Source organism: Penaeus japonicus, unplaced genomic scaffold (genome assembly GCF_977035675.1).
Source record: "Penaeus japonicus unplaced genomic scaffold, GWHDUDI00000001_assembly GWHDUDI00000039, whole genome shotgun sequence".
Taxonomy (NCBI): Eukaryota; Metazoa; Arthropoda; class Malacostraca; order Decapoda; family Penaeidae; genus Penaeus; species Penaeus japonicus.
In genome coordinates, this window is record NW_028234441.1 from 15,969,694 (window position 1) to 15,989,693 (window position 20,000).

Consider the following 20,000-nt stretch of genomic DNA (forward strand, 5'->3'; position numbering starts at 1 on the left):
GTTTGAATGGGAAAACTTTTGAGGATAAGTTTGGATATACTATAATATTTTTTCCAACAGAAATTCCAACTCAAGGTGGAAGACATTGGTACAAAGTTTGTCAACAATGTAGGGCAGATGGCTCTACAGGGCACACTTGCGGGCATTGACCTTCAGACTCACCTGACCCGGGAAGGAGCTCTTGGTAAGCTGATGGGATAAAACTGTCTTTGTTAGAAATCCTGGATAATGTTTCTTTTAAATGCTGGACTGATATGAGTGATATGAAAGTAGACTATGTAAACTGAAATGTTTAGATCATTTTGGAGTCTTTAATCTGTATGTATTTGATTGTTAAATTCTTCCCCCTTTTTCCCCCAGAAAACTTCCCAGCATTACTGCCTGACTTCAGTACAGAACTGCAAGTTGATAGCATCAAACTGCATTGCACACACGATTCTTCTATCTTCCTAAATAGGTTCAATCTCCAAACTCAGGTGAGAAATGATAACTAGAATCTTCTGTGAATAGGCTATTCAAGAGTTCCCTCATTTGGTAAATTTTCTTTATAAGTTACAAAAAGATGAAATTGAAATTAAAGATAGTGCCTTTACTGACTTTTAGTATAAAGAACACAATATGATTTTTTATCATGTTTTCCCATTCAACAGTTTGTTGGTGACAGAGTAAACATGAAGAGCGAGTTTCGGTCACTTCACGTCTTTTACGACCACAGAGATTTATGTTTTTGGACAGGTTACTTAACCAGGAGGAAGTCACAACCTGCAATGCCAAGTTATGTAAGTTGATATTGTTAATTTGATATTTATTGTAAATGCTATTATATTTGTTGTCATAATACATTTTATTATTTTTGGTATTGTTATTGATATTGTAGATGTTTTAGCATAAATGCTGATATTGTTACTTAGTAGTGATTTATGTGTTTGTCCAGATTCCAGATCAGATCAATAAGGAAAAAGTGAAGCCATGGAATGGTGTTTTCCATAGATACTGTGTAGGCCTTATTGTAGAGCTGTGGGATGTCACATGTGGAGGATGTGTCCCTGGCTCTCCCTACAGCCAAGTGATGCTTCAACACGCACGCCACAGTGTCTTTGTGTCACAGTGGACCACAGAAGTCGAAGGTGAACTCTTATTAGAGTCCATGGTGGCCATTCTCAGGTCAGGGCAACACAGCGGCTCTCAGATGGCAGCTTCAAGTGCAGCAGCAACTTCAAGGAGAATCCATCTGTGGGGGACACCTATGTGTATTGGCCTTTGTCTAGTGCAGCTATCATCTGTGGCTCCTCAGTCAGCTAAAAGCAACATGTCCCTGCCTCCTCTTCAGGCTGAAGCTCTTCTGGATAACATACAGCTAGAATGGAGTCCCGAACTGGCCTTGCTAATAACTGCAATTCTCAGGTATAATTGATCTTTTGAATTGCTGGTCTTGATCAATGTGTTTGAGAAATATATTTGTTGGGATCAGAATTTCAGCATGCATTTCATAAATAGCATAGAATAGAATTTTAGAACTATCCAAGTGTTGATTTACATGTACTGCTAACTTTGAGATTATTTTAAAATGTAATCAGCTAAATATCTTTTAAATGTAATTATCTTTTTAATTTCTCTATATATCTGTCTGATGGGTATTGAACATAATGTATATGTAGATGCAATGAAAAAGAGAGGAGGGCACTTATTTCATATTCCATATTCATCTCACAGATATTCAAGGGAACTGAAGGAATACACAAAGAACATGAAACCCAGGAAAGTACAAGATAGTGGATCAGAATCTTCTGTAGAAACCTTCAGCAGTATGAGTGTGAAGTGTACAAACATCAATGTATTTGCTGTTACAGAACAAAAAGGTATGGATTTGATGCTGGATGACACAGTGTTTGAGGTCTATAACTTATAAATAGCATAAATGAAATATATATTAGAATGATATTGGCCAAGAATTGTTTTTATGCTTATATTGTAGGTAAAGATCAGGGAAATTAATGTCACAGTAAAGGAAATGCCATTTTATTTTCAGTGTCATTAATGGCTCGGGTAGACAGCCTGGAGAGTGCTAAGTCTGCAAAGAACTCCAGAACAACTATAACTGGGACAAAGATGGTGCGATTTGTTCCCACAGGCACCCAGTATTTGTGCATAAAATCTTCAGAGATTAAGGTAACAAAACAGTAATACTGTCTATCATACCTTTGTATTGTTTTTGTGTTTTGTGTTTACTTCCCATAAATCTGGTCTTTAAGGCTATACTCTGGTTTGCCAGTGTTAGAAATTAAAACTTGCAAATGCCTTTCATAAGTAAAATTATTTTTTATCTAGTCCCCTATATCCAGTCACGTATGGTCTGGTGCATGAAATAATTTGATCTTTGTGGCAAAATTTTAGGGCAGAAAAAGAGTTTTTTATTTATCCATCATATGCCTCTTTTCATTTTCAAATCTACAGAACATCAGGTCTTATCTCTTAGTGAAGAAGGTTCTATAGTTTGATGTCCTTTTAACCCGTTACCGCTGGATGACAAGATATCACGTCAAGTGGTGGCAGGACCAGCCACTGGGGACAAGATATTTTGTCATGGCTTTCCTCCTGGCCAACACGGCATGTAGCTCTTGGCTGCAGCCAGGGTAGGCGAGTAGCCCAAGGTGTTAGGCTTATGCGTCTTATGCGCCTGTCACATGCACAGGGGAAAGAGGTTCAATATGTATATATATGATATATAGAACATGATAATTATGTTGCGGTTTTGGCTTATAACTTGTTGAGGTTCTGGCTTAAAAATTGTTATATTCAATAGCAACGTTTAAAATTTGGCACACACCGGCAACCCATATTCAGCATGAGGTGCGAGGTGCCCTTTCATGATATTCCTAACCTCTGATCTTATGAATTATTGTTCTTGTTATTTTGATGGGTTATTTTTTACTTCCCTATGTGTTGATATAATACATATATCATGTGTCCCTATGCAATCCTGCATGAGCTTGGATTGTTTAAATTACCTTAGCATTCTAAAGGAATATAAACTAATGATTTTACCACAGCTTTTATCCTATGGTTTCCAAAATGCCGTGCTTAGTGTTTATGCTCTTCCAGGGTGAATGTGGTCAAGTAAGTGAGGTTATTGTTGAGCATGTGAATGGAGAACTGCTTTTGAATGTCAGTGAACAACTCCACTTGACCTGGTCCACCACTACACATATGACCCTTCTCACATTGGGTCAGGAAGTAGCTGCATTTATCAGAGATGTCAAACCTCCCTCAGGTAAGTGGTTGAGTTTTGACTTCTATAGGTGGGTGTTCAACTGCAGTATGTTTGATAAAGGGGAAATGTTTTGATGAGAGATGTGAATTACTGTTTTATTCTAGGATGTGATATATAGAAGAAAGAAAATTATTTTAGCTTTTACTAATATTTTCCTGTATTTATGACAGCCTCTGGAGACAAAGCAGGAGATGCAGCCCCAGGAGAGGATCCTGAAAATTCGTCCTTACAGTTACAGTTAGTAGCTAAAGGTGACATAAAAATAGGTGCTGAACTCTCACAGCGACATCAGATGTACTTCATACTGAGTGGGTATTCAAAGAGTTCCGTCCTCTAGAAGTTGATTATATGGAATGCTTAAAATGAGTGATGTGCTATAAAGATAAGTTATGTGGAATATTGCATGGGATTAATGTTTTCTTTACTTTTCATCTTTCTTTATAAGGACTAGTGCCATGGTACATTTCCCATTATCTCTCATTTTAGGTGACTTAACCTATTTGATGGCCAATGGAAGGATATCATGCCAGACAGATGAACTGCAGGTTTGTCTTTCTCCCTCCCTCCCTACCTATTTCTCTCTCCCTCTTTTTATCTCCCTTCTCTCTCTCCCCTCTCTCTCTCCCCTCTCTCTCTCCCCTCTCTCTCTCCCCTCTCTCTCTCCCCTCTCTCTCTCCCCTCTCTCTCTCCCCTCTCTCTCTCCCCTCTCTCTCTCTCCCCTCTCTCTCTCCCCTCTCTCCCCTCTCTCTCTCCCCTCCCTCTCTCCTCTCTCTCTCTCCTCTCTCTCTCTCCTCTCTCTCTCTCCTCTCCTCTCTCTCTCTCCTCTCTCCTCTCTCCTCTCTCCTCACTCTCACTCTCTCTCTCTCTCTCTCTCTCGCTCTCCTCTCTCCCCTCTCCCCTCTCTCTCCTCTCTCTCTCTCTCTCTCTCTCTCTCTCTCTCTCTCTCTCTCTCTCTCTCTCTCTCTCTCTCTCTCTTGCTCTCTCCTCCCTCTCCTTCCCATCCTCCCTCTCTCCTCCCTCTCCTTCCCTTCCTCCCTCTCTCCTCCCTCTCCTTCCCATCCTCCCTCTCTCCTCCTTCTCCTTCATTTCCTCCCTCTCTCCTCCCTCTCCTTCCCTTCCTCCCTCTCTCCCTCTCTCTCTCCCTCTCTCCTCCCTCTCCTTCCCTCCTCTCTCCTCCCTCTCCTTCCCATCCTCTCTCTCTCCTCCCTCTCCTTCCCATCCTCCCTCTCTCCTCCCTCTCCTTCCCTTCCTCCCTCTCTCCCTCCCTCTCTCCCTCCCTCCCTCCCTCCCTCTACCCACCTCTCCTACCTCTCTCCCTCTTCACCTATCCTCTCTCTCTTCTTCTCTCCCCCTCTTGCCCTCATTCTCCACACTCCCTCCCTCTCACTCTCCCCTCTTTCCCATCTCTCCCTTCTCCCTTCCCTCCCTCTCTCCTCTCTATCTCTCCACTTTCTCCCCCTCTTTCCCCTCTCCCTTTCCCTTCCTGCCTCTTTCTCTCCCTCTTCCTTCCCCCTCTCACCCTCACTCACACTCTCACTCTTTCTTTTGTGAATGAAACAGAATGTCTGAAATAAGGAAAGATAATCATGAATTATATTTCTTCCTATAGTATGTCATGTTTTATATATTCATTTCAGATTCAGTTCGATGACCACAATGTAATGACACTATCAGGTGGGAAGTTGTCTCGCGCTCTTCAATCTCGAGAAGTGCGTGAAGAGAGAGAGTCAATGCAAGAGCTTGTTCAGAAGCAGAATAAAGCATGGTATGTCATAACCTTTTAGAAGTGGCTCAGAAGTAGATTCTCTCAGGTTTTGGTATCTATCTGCTATATTTACCCTATTCACACCGGGGCATATATGTGTGTAGTGCTGCACCCACTAGTTAGATAACAGTGTGAGCAGTGACTAAGCGCTAGGTCTCTCCCAGTGTGATGCCAAGCTCTTTTCACCAGGTTTTTGTCTTTGTTTACATTATTTTCACAAATCTATAAAGATATGTCTATACAAATGGTACTCCTATGGTTATGTACATATATAACAACGTAACATTTTGAGGGAGAGATCATGACTTGCCAGGACGTCATCTAGAGGGAGCAAAATATTACCTTGATGTGATAGGATGTCACCCGGTATGAATGGGTTAAGAGAAAAGTTAGGGATCCTTTCCTGGTAAAGGTTCCATTACACAATGAGTAGTAAAAACATTCCCATTCCTAATACATTCCAAAGATCATAGATGATTATATGTTCTTCATTGCCATCAATAAAAGATTGGATTTCTAATATAATCATGATATCCAAATAGGAGGCTGACAGTGGGCACATGGAAGATTACCTTCCCATATAATTACAAGTTTGCTGAAGCCTTCAGTGATGACCTACTGTCTGTGGTGAAGTGGATAAAGTTGGTTCATAATCGTCGCCCTAAGGCCTTTACAGCTGACAGTCCCTTACCTCCAGACTTGGTAATAAGAGTAAGTAGAGAAAGTGGTTGGACATTGAATGATTATAGATTAGGTATTTTTTTAGAAAAAATGACGAGTGTGAAAAATAAGTTGTATTGATAAGCATAAAAATCTGATACATTCCAGCGAGTCACTCTTTTCCTTATGGTTTCCTAAGCCTGTATGGATAGACTGCATTTCTGATTTTACCAGTTTTGCAATTTTTATGTGTCTTCTTTTGCCCTCTTTTTTTTAAGTGATTGTTAAAGAGTTAAACTTTCAATGTAGTTATCCAAAATTGTGATTGAGTAATTATTACATCAAGACCCCTACACATAAGCATTGTTTTTGAAAATTGCAATAATTTTATCCACTTACTGAGGAATAATGAAAAACTTTTGCCCTAAATTAAACTCTTTCTTCCCTAGGTGAAGCACTGGCTCTTAGAAATTGGGGACGATCCATTTGAAGTGAAGTTGAGGTACAATTATGAGCTCTTGGAGGATGAATACCAAGAGAGTTGCAAGAGGATCAAGGCACTTGATGCAAGAGTAAGTGTTTAGTAGTATCATAGCTAAAGATTGACATGTTCATAAGGTACATGTTTTTGCTGTATTTGATTTAAGTTTTTTTTTGTTAATTGTTTTTGAATGTTCACCATTTTCTAAAAGAATATGCTAATTTTAATTCTTTGTTGCCTTTATGTTATACCATAAGATAGCTCTTAGTTAACAATTGTAGTGCAGATAACATCATGATAATTTTTTTTTATTTATTTGTAATGTATTAAATGGCATTTTCTCCATCTACATTTCCCTGTTTGAAATGTGTGGCTTTTACAGATAGAGGAGCTGCGGAAGACAATGTTCCTCTTTCCAACAGGCAAGATTGAGGAACTCTATAAAAACCTGCAGGAAAAGAACAGTGAGACATACATCAAAAGGTCAAAGTTGGTAAGGAATTACTTATTTGATGAAGAAAACACTCATGCATGTGCACACACACTCCCACAACCAAACCCACACCCACACCCACACCCACACCCACACCCACACCCACACCCACACCCACACCCACACCCATACCCACACCCACACCCACACCCACACCCACACCCACACCCATACCCACACCCATACCCACACCCATACCCTACACACACACGCAAACACACGCAAACACACGCAAACACACACACACACACACACACACACACACACACACACACACACACACACACACACACACACACACACACACACACACACACACACACACACACACACACACACACACACTCACACACTCACACACTTTCACACTCACACACTGTCTCTTTCAGACACACACACACACACACACACACACACACACACACACACACACACACACACACACACACACACACACACACACACACACACACACACACACACACACACACACTCACACACTCACACACTCACACACTCACACACTCACACACTCACGAAAACACACACACTCACGAAAACACACACACGCACACACACACACACACACACACACACACACACACACACACACACACACACACACACACACACACACACACACACACACACACACACACACACACACACACACACTCATGACTGTGAAGTAATATTTTTTTAATAACAATCTAACATAAAATTGATGTTAGAGAAATCATTAATAAATTCTGTTAAAACTTTTCTGTAAATTTTTCTGTTAATTACTTCTCTGGAAAAGTCATGGATAACTCAAAAAAATTATTTTAGATGTATGAGTCTGCACCAATGCGGACCCAGCTGTTTACATGGACAATGGAGGACGTGGTGATATTTGCAATGGCTGATCCAACATTCCATGGAACAGAGAAAGTCACACAGCACATGGTTGACATTGACCAAGAGTCGTAAGTAAAATATTTTCTTCTGTATTAATTGCATTTTTTACATATAGGCCTATATACAGGGTGGTTCATGACTGGTTAGTTACAATAAAGATACCTAAGATCATAATTGAGATAAAGACTTTAGGAGGAAAAATTAAAGTTTTATGTGACTAATATTTGGAAGAGAACACCATGATGAACAAGACAAGACAGCTCCCTAAAGCTCTCTAAAGCTGGTGCAGTCCCTTCCTACTGGTGCTAGGAGAGTGCAATTGCCATCATTAGTCATTACTCACAGTGTGAGTAATGACTAATATCAAATAGAGCATGACAACTATCGTCATGTATGTCATGATGCTTGTCGTCAGGCATTGGGTTAATAATTCCTCAATGCATGATATATAATTGACATTTTGAAATTACATCTTCATCAGAAGCACATTTATAAATACATATGTAGATATGTGGATGGATAGATGAATATTTGGGAAGATGAATAGATGGATAGATATGAACATACATACATCTATACAAATGTTCTTATGTATATATAAATACATATATACACGTATACATGTATATATGCATACATATGTATGTATATGTTTAATTTGGCAGAAATTTGTAACTTTTTTCTTCTTCTTTATGAAATATTTTATAATACCCTTGACTCACATTGTTTATCTTCTTGCAAATTATAGCCCGTGGCCTCAGGAGGGCCAAGAATTTTCAACGCTCTGGTGCCGCATGATTTCAGCCTCTTGTGCAGAGTGGAAGTTCAAGCTCAGAGATTATCCTCAGTCCCTCCTGGACATGTCTGACTTAGAGATCTGGGGGAGACTCATCGGTGCCGAACAGAAGGCCAGTAAAAGAGGTATTATTATAGGATTTCACACACATTATTACATGTTTGTTAGTGTTTGCTTTAGATTAGTTTGATTTACTATGAGTTATAATAACTATTTCTTACCATTTACTCTGTAATGAGAAAAAAAAATCTGAAATGTGAAATTGGTTGAATAGTTGTTTTTTCTTAGCTAACATACATAATCATTATTATAGCCATTAGGAATGTGATGGTGGAGGTAGGGGCACCATGGTCCAATACTATGGTGGAACGCACAATGTCGGCACTCAAATTCTACCATGACTTCTCCTGTGAAGTCAAGAGTTTCACTGCAGCTTATGGCCCATGCTGGGAACCTGCTGTTGCTCAGTTTAATCTCGGTTAAGTATCTTTAGTTATTGCTGATTTTTTTTGCTGATTTTGATGTCTCTTTATTGTATATATATTTGTGTATCTATATATATGTATGTGTATATTTTCTCAGCCTTTTTCTCCTTCTTTTCTCACTATAACATATTTTCAACCAATTTTTCAGCCCTGTCCCTCATCAACCAGCCGTCCCGGGATCCCTCAATGCCCCTACCTTGGTGGGACAAGATGAGACTCCTGTTCCATGGCCGTCTTACTCTCATGGTTGAGCGCATGACCCTCCTCCTGCATGCCTCCCTGGATCCTTATAACACAACCGAAGAGATGGAGCTCACCTGGACCAGCCTCACCATGGACTGGACCAACGGTAAACCTCTCTCATTCATGGGCGGGACATTTTCCTTACTTTTTCCTCTCTCTTTCTCACTTTTACTTTCAGGCTCTTTTCCTTATGGATGAAAACTGGCTTCCTTTTATTTTTGTGTGAATTAGAAACTATGTTTTTCTGTCATTGTAATTTGCCTTGTTTGTATCAAGTGTGATTGTATGTGTGTGCATTATTTTTTTTGTATCTTTTCCAGCAAAATTGGTATTCAAGGGAAATTTGAAAGTCTCGGTAAAAACAGCATCCAAATATGACGATGCCAGGCTCCTGCATGTCCCAAACCTGAAGGTAAAATAGAGTTCATAGTTTGTTTAGTTTAGGGTTTGTCCCTGTATTTCAGTAGATTTATATGTGAAACTGAATGAAACTTTGTAACTAATTTTATCCTACTTTTTCACATATATTTCTCCATTTGATTAGCTTACAGTCAAGATGATCTGGCAGTGTCGAGGGAACCCAAACGACCATCATTCGGTCATGCTTTGTGCGCCAGACAAACTCCCAGAATATTCAAGCAACCAGGTAAAAGAAGGTTACAAATAGTGCAAATGTTCATATCACTAGATTCAGTACAATGTTTATGTTTTCTTATATTTTTAAATTTTTAAATTTTTTTCTCATTTAGATTTAATGATCCCAAAACCCCCAAATCCTTTAAATAATAATCATCCAATTTCCAGGAACACGACTCCTACCGAGCCTTTCGCTCACAGAACCTGAGTATGAACATTCAGCTGGAAACCAAAACACCCAAGAAAGCCAATACAGCTGTGTCTGCCCCAGTCATTGAAGCTCTCTTCTTTGGCAGCACTTTAAGGTATGACCTTGATCCTATCCATAAAAAAGAAATTGTGTGTATATATGTATATATATATATATATATATATAATATATATATAATATATATATATATATATATATATAATATATATATATTATATATTAATATATATATTATATATATATATATATATATATATATATATATATATATATATATATATATATATATATATTTCATACCAAAAATTTAAGGAATAATTACAACTCAGCAGTGTTGCAATGATATACTGGATGCTCATATTGCTGCTTGGTGATTTATAGCCAGAGGGCTGTTTATAGGATAGAGGCATAGCCTCCCTTATCCATACTTTGCATCCCTAGTGTTCACTGGGGTATTCAAGTCCCATAATTTGCACACTCTACAAATCCAGAAATATCACATTTGTGAATAAACATTTTTTAGTGACATTTCAAGATGGTTTGTTATCGTCACACATGCCCACAATAACTGAATGTATCAAGAATAGTAAGCTAAGCATTTACTTGCCTGAGTGTTTCTTCATGCAATTTCCATTGCTATTTCCAGGTGGTTTGAAAATCTCAAGTTCATTCTGTCAGGTGTAGCCCGACCAACCAGGCGAGGCCCTCTCTTCAATAACACTCATGCACGCAAACCCCAGCTGTCAAGGCATTACAGCAGCATACATCTTTCTGTATCCTTTCAGGTAATATGGATATGAGTTTGTTTTAAATTTTTGTCCTTTTTCTTTTGCCTTTTTTTTCTCACTTTTTTTTTTTTTTTTTCTTTTTACTGTCTTTTGCCTTTTCATTTTTTTTCATTCTTTTGTTCTTTCCAGTCTCCCTTTCATCACTAATTAATTCCATGTTTTTGTTTCTTTATATTTTTTGATTTCTGTTCTTTTATTCTTTCTATCTTTTTTTCCATTATTTATTCCTTTCCCCTTTTTTTTGTTTTTATTCATTTTACCCTTTTTTCATGGTTGTTTTTCCTCATTCAACCCCTTAAAAGGCAGGCTACTCCCCAATTTCACAGTTGGAGCAGGATATTTTTGATAAATGATGGCTTCAACACAATCACTACCATTCTTGTATTTCTCAACAACTGACTTGCAGTTTCCTATTCACTTCCATCACTACTAGTTATCCTGTCACCCTTTGAGGTTTTAGATTTTAGAGAATAGATACAAGATTGATTTTGAAAAAGCACTAACCCCCCCCTCATGATGAAGGTTATTTACTAATTACTGGTCCACCACGATATAGGTAGGGATGCAGTGACATGAAGGGCACATAAGTTTGTCATATCCATTTGTTTCATTGAATAGTCCCACAGAATAGGAATGTATTCTGGAATGTCACCTGCCTTTTTAGGGATGATCTGTATCTTCAACTTTTACATTTTGAATATTCGTGAATGCACAGATAATAGGTTCATCATAGACTCATTCCTAACAATCTTCTTTCTATCTGTAGCGCTTTGATGTGCGATACTGGATGTCGGTGGGAGTCAGGAAGGGATTCCACCTTAGTGGCGAAAGACTGTCTCTCAGTTCTGGTAAGTAACATTATTTCCATTTAGTATATTTTACATTGATATTTATTAGAGATAGTGTTCTAGTTATTGTTGTTGTTGAAAATGCATGTTTAGATGAGTAATGAGAATGAAGGAAATAGAGTAAAGAATTTGCAATTTTCATGTTCACTTGTTTTTATATTTCTTTATTTGCTTCTTTTTTGTTTGACTGTCAAATATCAAAAGACTAGAATTTCGTAAGGGATATTGTACAAAAACAGTTGAATTATTTCTTTATTTTGTAATGGATTTGTATATGTAGCTGGAGGATGAAGTACATCACTTTAACAAGCAAAGAAAGTGAAGTTCAAAAAAAATATTTTTCACAACTGACTATAACTCATCAGAGTTCACCAGATATATATATCATAAGTAAACAACCCTTTCCCCAGAGCACAAACTAACGCTGATCCCGGTCAATGATGGGCTGCGTCACCGCCCTCGCAGTAGTTGGGGCATTGTGTACCTCAACACGGAACTCTGCTTAGCCCAAGTCTGGCTCCAAAGCGCAATGAAGGACTTCACTGCCTTCAGCGATGAAGAGGACCGCCCTCAGGTGTGTGAGGAAGATGGGTTTTCATTGTGCTTTTAACATTTCTTTGATTGAGGAGAGAAGTTGAAGTTAACCCATTGTGTACGGGTGTCATGACATACATGTTGGCACCGATTAGGCCTAAGAGACAGGTGTCAATGCGTACATCATGCAACATCGGGATCTGCTCACAGTTGAAGCGCGCACACAGTCATGAAGTATTATGGCTGTAACAGTGCTAGCTCTAGAGCTACAGGATTCCAAAGTCAGCCTAAACTCACATTTTATGATGCATTTATGGAAAAATATTGTTTGGGCTAGTCTGCACTACTCGGAGGATGGAGAAAACCCTTTCCCCCTCCCTCTAATATTGGTCGGTGCTGCTAGTGTCATAGACAGTCTGCCTTGACGACCAGTTAGGTCATTAGGCGCCCCGGCAGCAATGGGTTAAGGTTTAGTCTGTGGTTTTGTATGCTTAAATGCTATTCAGAAAAAGATGGCAAAAATATCTTTTATCAAGGATAAAATATTTATCTATATTGATATAAAAGTGTATAGCTTTTCTTTCTTTGTTTTTCAGGAGCCAGTGTCTGCACCTGTTGAAAAGTTTTATTTCCTGAATGTGAACAGAGTGGAATACACAAGAGAGACCCTCACCCCCACACCAGCAGACTCCACTCCAGATCCAAATCTTCGTGATAAACCCAATCACCGTCTTGTAGTACATGGCCTGAAGGTAGGTGTCATTTTATGTAGTTTACTTTCTATTTCAAATTATGCAGCCAGTAGCATACTAAAGAAAGAGCAAATATTTAAAAAAAGTTCATCTTTAGATGAATAAATATTTGATTTCACATCTAGGGTGCCTGGACCACCAACAACAGAGATATTGTCTTTGCCCTCTATGACTCCTGGAACAAGTCACAACAGCTCCGAAGAAACCTGACCCCAGACATCATAAAGAGCTACAATCCAGAAGCCTCAACGCCCCAGAAGCCTAGGAGTCGATCCATTACAGACAACTCAGCCACACAGAACCTAACCTCTCCAACGGCATCATTGCAGGCAAGTAAAGTGCTAAGTATCTGTTGTACTCATGTACTCTTATCAGTTCTATAACTTGTTAGCAAGAAAAATAAGGATATTTCATGAAATCTCTTTCTTCAGGTTCCTCCAGTCCAAGCCACACCATCACCAATGACACGCCTTCAGTCTGGTCATGCTCAGGCCATGCTCCAACAGCTTATTGCTGAAGCTGATAACAACCAGGTTAGTTTACCATTCAAGAGGTGAAGTTTATAGTATTTCATACAAATCTCTGTTTCTTTACCTAAGTTGATCATTGTGTATGTACTAACATTTTCTTTTTTTTCTGTATATTTAGGTGTATGTATGTGCTTATGTGTGCTATGAAAATGTTGATCGAGTGATCAAAATGAACTAAATGTGTTTCAGGTTGCTTTTAGTGAGGATTGCTCAAACACAGAGCCTAGAGATCAGATACCCCATGGAGTGAAAACCTACACTGTTGATGATGTTATTCACAAGAAGTGGCTTAGTAAGTACTCCATGATATTTCATTTGATAATGATTTGATAGGTTCTAGAATACCATAACATGACTACTGTCATTGTTGTGGTCCATTTAGACTCCTTCTCCATCCCTACCTGTTTTGTCTCCTCTGAACTTCAATTATTTTTCTTACAGTTGTATTGGTCAACAGTCAGGTGCTTTTGAAAGGCTGTGAAACAAATGGGTATGTGATCCTTAGTGCAGCCAATGCACAGATCCTACAGCGCATCCACCGACCAGTATGGCAGGATCACTCCCTTGTCACAAAGACCACTTGGTTTGGATCACTGGAATGCATGCAGTACTATGCCACTGTTAGCAGTGCTGGAGATAAGGAGACTCAGATGGGTAAGATTGCTTGTATATGTCTCTCATTCTTTTGAATCAAACAGCACGTGTGTGTGTGTGTGTGTGTGTGTGTGTGTGTGTGTGTGTGTGTGTGTGTGTGTGTGTGTGTGTGTGTGTGTTTGTTTGTTTGTTTTGCATCTATGAATGAAACAAATGGGTATGTGATCCTTAGTGATCAAACTCAATACACAAGTTTTCCACTCTCTGCAGACAACATAATGTGGCTGACATTGGACAATATTGAAGAGAAAGATGGACAAGTGATCAACGAAGTGGCTGATATAGTGGGCAGTGGACAGTCTGTGGGCGGAGTTGTTTCTCAGACAGTTGGATCAATGGATGAGGATGATGAACTTCAAGTAAGTGCTTGTTGATAATATATCAGTAGTTGTCAGGTATGATCATTTTAGTTTGCCATTTTATAGGCCTTGATTATGGTTGCTTAAGACAAGTTATGTACAAAGTATTGCAAGTAATTTCAAGTCAAGTCATTAGTTCATGTTAGAAATAACAAAAGGTTTCTGTCTTCTCAATTTTAGCTGTGTTATCAGGTGATTCTTTTTTTTGATGTAGCAACTTGACACTTGACTTTTTTGCACAACAGTTGCAGCGTATTGTATCAAGATGCAAGTGTGAGTTTTATTATGTGGCTTATGGTGAAACTGGCCTGGATGTCTCTCTGCTGGAGGAGGTTCATCCCCCACTCCCCGAAGATGACCTCTGGAGCCGAAATGTGGAAGCTGTCGACACCTTCACACTTGTCCATCACGACCTCTGTGCTAGCACCAATTCCCTGCAGGTATATATCTTTAAAGAAAACATATTTAAAATTACAAAGATCATGAAATAGTATCAATGACCTTCATTTTATCTTTTGTTCAATGCTTGTTATTTTATTTTTTATTTATTCTTGTTTTCATTCTTGTAATTCTCTTTTTCCTCCTTCTCTTTTTCCTCCTTCTCTTCCTCCTCCTCCTCCTCCTCCTCCTCCTCCTCCTCCTCCATTTCTTCCCCTTTCACATTCCCCACCATCTCTTCATAATGTCCCCTCTTTACTCTCTGCAGTATAACATGGTTGTAGACATCCTGAACAACCTGCTCCTGTATGTGGATCCAAAGAAAAAGGAAGCCAGTGAGGCCGTTGCTCGTATGAGGTTCCAGCTCCAGCTCTATTCGAGAGACGACCAGCGGAAGCCCATCATCAGACTGCAGAATCAAGTTAGGTAAGGAGGAATCTGTTGCTCTTTTCTGTAGATCATATATGTGTTTGTTTATGTTTATGAGTTGTCATCCAACAGTGTCATATTAAAATGATGTGGATGGTTGTATGTTGCCTTACTTGCCTTGTGTTAGATTTTAGACAATCATATGATATTTCTTTACTGTATTTTATGGCATGAAAATAAAGTTTCCTTCTCATTCTCAAATAGATTCATAACAGCAGTGGTAGTAGTTTTTCTGCTCTTTATCAGTATAGTATTGTGTTTGTTATTCATATTTATATTTTTACAGGTATCATTTGTCACAGCTGAGATCCCTTGAGAGAGAAGTCTATCTTGTCCAAAGACACCTCCTCAATGACCCAACCAATCAGCAAAAATTGGATGAAAAAGAAGTACTTGAGAAGCAGGTAAGGATAGTATATCTTAATCAGGTGATTTGCGGTGAATGAATAATGTGATCAATACAGATAAAGTTGTGCTTATGTTGATCACTAAATAAGGTTACCATTTTAGGTGGCAGAGTGCAAAGAAAAGGTTAATGGCTTGAGTGAAGAGTTGGCCATGAGAATTCACTTGTACAATGAAACCCAGCTTTCTGCTAATCACAAGTGGACATCATCAGGTGGAGACAAGCAAGTAAGTGTCTGTCTTGTTCCATTATTGCCAATTGACATGATTGTATGAGATTAATGCCATTCTTTCAACAATAACATTGTAAAGAAATTCACTTTCATAGATAGCTAATGTCTTGTATAAATTTTGTTCCCCCCAAGACAAAAGTTATCCGAATGAATGAAGTTAGCTTCAGGAAAGCTCAGTGGCGATTGACTGAGAAGGATGGACAGCTGGGTATTGCTGATCTTGTGTTGTCAAATTTCTTGTAAGTATTAGTACATCATGTTTTGCCAATATGAGTGAAATACTTGAAAATGATTGATTAATCCAAGCATATCAATGTCGAGAAAAGTAGATGAACAAAATAATATGAGTATAGGTAAAAAAAAAAAAAAATTGGATTTTTTTACCTATTGTGCAAAACTATCACAGATACACAAAGAAGACCAATGCAGATGATAGCGGAGAACATCTTTTGGAACTTGGGTATGTCACCATGAGGAATCTTTTGCCCAATCAGATACACCAAGAGGTTCTTATGCCCTCTGAGCTGCAGATGAACATGCCTGTTGATCGTCAGGTATGCATCACACCGGATATTCTTTCATAGCAACAAGTTTTCTTTTATAGATTCATAATCCCCTGTAAAGATAAAAGGATAATAATACTTAGAATAAGTTGTATAAAAGTAGTTGCATTAGTAATTAATGCAAAGCTGATTTGATTTGAGTATGTTTCATCTACTTGTTATTTCAGAGGACTCTGAGAATATTCTGCAGAGAGAAACCACCTTGTGGTGGAATATCTATCATTGAACACTTTGAGGTTAATGTCGTACCTCTAAATATTGGTAAGTCTTGATTCATTTTCTTTGATTTCTAGCTAGTAACAGTAGTAGATTAAAATTGGTATTGATGATAATATACATCCTAACAAAGTTTTAGGATTTCTATTATTACATGACAAAATAGAATCTGTGAACTTTCATTTATTATTCCAATAATATACTGAATAAACAGGATTGCTATCTCTTTTTTAATATCTGCTGATGTGAGTAATTCATTAAATTTTACAGCCCTGACCTATCAGTTCTTCAAAACAATGATGAAGTTCTGCTTCCCTGACAATACAACAGAAGAGGAGTTCACAGGGAGTGAGGTCTCATCAGGTACTAGAAGAATAACTCTCTGTTCATATGTATACCTTAAAAGATATAATAATGATATCATCTTGTTCTGCCCTCTTGTTTTTTTGTTTTTTTTTAAATCCTGCATTGGCTCCCATAAAGTAAGAAATATACAACCCAAGGAAGTTATCACTTTGGAATTTGTTAAGTTACAACTAATTTTCTACCCAGGAACCCAGAGCACACGTGGCAGCAAGAAACAAGCATCACTGCGGAAATCACACAAAGAGTCCAATTTCTACGTTGCACTGCAAGATAAGGACGATGTTGAGATCATGAAGGTAAAATGATGCCAACTGTTTTTTTCTGCAGGCCTTACTGCTTGGGCATATGGCAGTAGTGATCTATTCATTTTTACTGTGGCTTGAGTTTATTGGAAGAAATTCCATGTGATTTACTGTATTACATTATTTGGTAGGAATTTTATGTGATTCTTTAATCATATTTTTACTTGACTGATATAGAAGAAGCAAAGCATTGAATAAATTCTCATTGGTCCTCGGAAGAAGAAAAAAAAGTGACCCAATCCATCTCTTTCACATTATGCAGCAACGAGCCGAGCAGAACAAGTTATTTGTTTACATCAAGATCCCAGAGCTTCCAGTGCGTGTGAGCTACAAAGGCAAGAAGGAAAAGAACATTGAAGATGTATCCAACTTCCGCTTGGTGGTGCCAACCCTAGAATATCACAATGTGACGTGGACTTGGCTCGACTTCTTAATGGCTATGAAGCAGGATTCAAAATCAGCTCTCCTGTCTCAGGTGAACAATTATTTCACTTGGGATTTGATAAAATTCTTTATAAAGGATAATCAGGATATATTTATCTAGTTGTTACTAATGAATACGTTTGATTTTTTTTTTCATTTTGCTTATTCAGTATTTATTTCTGTGTGCATACTTGATGATATGACTCCCATTATAACCACCAGGCCATCAAACACAAGCTGAACCTGGCTCACTTCAGGGCAGATGAAGCTGCCACACCCAATGAGGAAGAAAAGGCTCGACTCTTGCTGGGGAGCAAGTTGATGGTAATTTTTGTTTTTCTACCTTGGTTGTGTGTATGCATTCAGAGATTTCTTGCTCTTTCTTTCTCTTTCTTTATGTTCCAATGTGAAATATGGTTTACTCTCAACTATTTAGCAAATTTCATTACATCCCCACTGTGATACAGATATTGTAAATATTGATATAACTATTCATTTCGTACTAATTTACTTATATTTCATATATACCTTTTTCATTTTTTTCCCTCCATTACTTACAGCCACCAGAGTCCAAAGGTACAAAGAAGAGTCTGTTCAAGTTCAACAGATAGCCTACCACGCACATAACACACCATAGTTGCTCAACCTCACACTTTGAACGAATCCTGTTGGTAGGTCTTTTATGTGTGTTGTAATGGCAAATGTAACTTTGGACATTTTTCCATGTTTTCCCCTCACTGAAAAGATTAAGGAAATAGAAAGATATTGATGATGATATGAGAATTATCTGTAATGGAATGAGGGGTCTGTGATTAAGACTGCAGAAGTTAGTGCAACTGATATTTGTTTTTTGTTTTTTTTGTGTTGAAGAATCATGTAACATGTCCATGATTTTAGAAATTATTTGCTTTGTATCATTTATTTGCCTAAATGAGTGTAAGTCAATGGACTTTTTGCTAGTGATATGTAAAGTTAAAATAGCATATTTGATTCAATTTTACATTATTTGAAGATGATGGAAGTTGTTGTTGGTCATCAAAGAATCAAGATTTCCATTCCCAAAGAGTGATGTGGTGAAACACATTGTACCAGGAATTTCTTTCTCATGATATTGAGGGAAACTCCAGAACCATAGAGAGTTGTTTGTAATATAAATTTATTTTTATTGTGAATGGCCTGAGTTTATGAATGTATTTTCATTATAGCACATGACATTAATCTAGTTCCAAAATGGTGCATTAGTTTACTAAGACTTTTAAGAAAGATGTAGTAGATATGCTTTATATATACAATATGTAATTTATTAGTAATGTAGTAATACCATGTTGAAAGATGCTTTCTGACATCTTTTTTTTTTCTAGTGATAATGCATGAGGTCCATTTTTATGCATAGATATATTTTGACTGTACTTAGTTCATCTTGGCTCAGATAATAAGAAAGTTCTTTAAATTCTCTTTAACTCTTCCGAGACAAGCCACATTTAAGATGCTCAGCTTGGGCTGGGCATCTTAACCCTTTCCCGACGGGGCACTCGCTACGCGAAGTCCCCTATGCCGGGCGATTGCAATATTGCATTGTAATCGTCACAATCGCATGACGCCCCGGCATCGGGAGTTTGGCTGTGTCACACGAGTGTGACGCACCGTCGTCATAGGGTTAAGATGCTATATGTTTTTTTTGTTTTTTTTTTCTAGACTTGCAGTATGATATATGAGTCTATACGTGATATATTAAAAAAGTGATACTAATAAGCTTTTGGTGTGATGCCCTATTTACACAACTGAAGGAATAAATGGCTTGTAATTTCAACAAAAGGGAAAATACAGTACGAAAGTGATCCGACCATGTGAAACATGCCTGCCGCAGAGGAGTTGGTAGGGAAAACTCATAATGATATTCTCTTCTTTTCTATCTTTCTTATTCATACTTACAAAGAGTAGAGGATGAACAGAAGTACTAAAAGTTATATACATTTTTCAGGTAGACTTAGACAATATTAACAAAATGAAAGAATTTCAAAATCGTGAATGGATAAGATGTATGTATGAGGAATTATGGCTAAACATGTTAGATGGAAGTGAATGAATGCTAAGGCAAAAATTTGTTATATTTCATAAAAAGGAAGGTAGAAAAGCTGAAAGAGGTAATGAAGTTGTAGAAATTGTGATTAATTCTTGATTGATATTTTTTGTATGTGATTATTCATGTGCAATGCTTTAAT

General features: G+C 38.0%; 1 protein-coding gene across 1 annotated transcript in view; it reads left to right on the forward strand.

Moving 5' to 3' along the window:
- hob (bridge-like lipid transfer protein family member hobbit) overlaps positions 1-20,000 on the forward strand; it is a 29,285-nt gene that overhangs the window by 6,435 nt on the left and 2,850 nt on the right. The window contains exons 8-48 of the mRNA XM_043000322.2: positions 61-184; positions 361-476; positions 651-779; positions 935-1,404; positions 1,714-1,859; positions 2,030-2,169; positions 3,103-3,271; positions 3,442-3,579; positions 3,758-3,816; positions 4,909-5,036; positions 5,579-5,747; positions 6,146-6,268; positions 6,560-6,670; positions 7,499-7,635; positions 8,316-8,488; positions 8,677-8,841; positions 8,997-9,197; positions 9,412-9,503; positions 9,636-9,737; positions 9,896-10,032; positions 10,585-10,723; positions 11,493-11,574; positions 11,985-12,148; positions 12,705-12,860; positions 12,986-13,189; positions 13,292-13,393; positions 13,580-13,682; positions 13,832-14,044; positions 14,255-14,403; positions 14,649-14,843; positions 15,110-15,267; positions 15,557-15,674; positions 15,781-15,903; positions 16,041-16,147; positions 16,315-16,462; positions 16,639-16,732; positions 16,958-17,050; positions 17,240-17,349; positions 17,618-17,830; positions 18,001-18,102; positions 18,339-20,000. The exon at positions 18,339-20,000 is cut by the window's right edge and continues 2,850 nt beyond it. Of these exons, the coding sequence (XP_042856256.1) occupies positions 61-184; positions 361-476; positions 651-779; positions 935-1,404; positions 1,714-1,859; positions 2,030-2,169; positions 3,103-3,271; positions 3,442-3,579; positions 3,758-3,816; positions 4,909-5,036; positions 5,579-5,747; positions 6,146-6,268; positions 6,560-6,670; positions 7,499-7,635; positions 8,316-8,488; positions 8,677-8,841; positions 8,997-9,197; positions 9,412-9,503; positions 9,636-9,737; positions 9,896-10,032; positions 10,585-10,723; positions 11,493-11,574; positions 11,985-12,148; positions 12,705-12,860; positions 12,986-13,189; positions 13,292-13,393; positions 13,580-13,682; positions 13,832-14,044; positions 14,255-14,403; positions 14,649-14,843; positions 15,110-15,267; positions 15,557-15,674; positions 15,781-15,903; positions 16,041-16,147; positions 16,315-16,462; positions 16,639-16,732; positions 16,958-17,050; positions 17,240-17,349; positions 17,618-17,830; positions 18,001-18,102; positions 18,339-18,389 (5,853 nt within the window). The 3' untranslated portion in view covers positions 18,390-20,000. The remainder of the gene's footprint in view (positions 1-60; positions 185-360; positions 477-650; positions 780-934; positions 1,405-1,713; positions 1,860-2,029; positions 2,170-3,102; positions 3,272-3,441; positions 3,580-3,757; positions 3,817-4,908; positions 5,037-5,578; positions 5,748-6,145; positions 6,269-6,559; positions 6,671-7,498; positions 7,636-8,315; positions 8,489-8,676; positions 8,842-8,996; positions 9,198-9,411; positions 9,504-9,635; positions 9,738-9,895; positions 10,033-10,584; positions 10,724-11,492; positions 11,575-11,984; positions 12,149-12,704; positions 12,861-12,985; positions 13,190-13,291; positions 13,394-13,579; positions 13,683-13,831; positions 14,045-14,254; positions 14,404-14,648; positions 14,844-15,109; positions 15,268-15,556; positions 15,675-15,780; positions 15,904-16,040; positions 16,148-16,314; positions 16,463-16,638; positions 16,733-16,957; positions 17,051-17,239; positions 17,350-17,617; positions 17,831-18,000; positions 18,103-18,338) is intronic.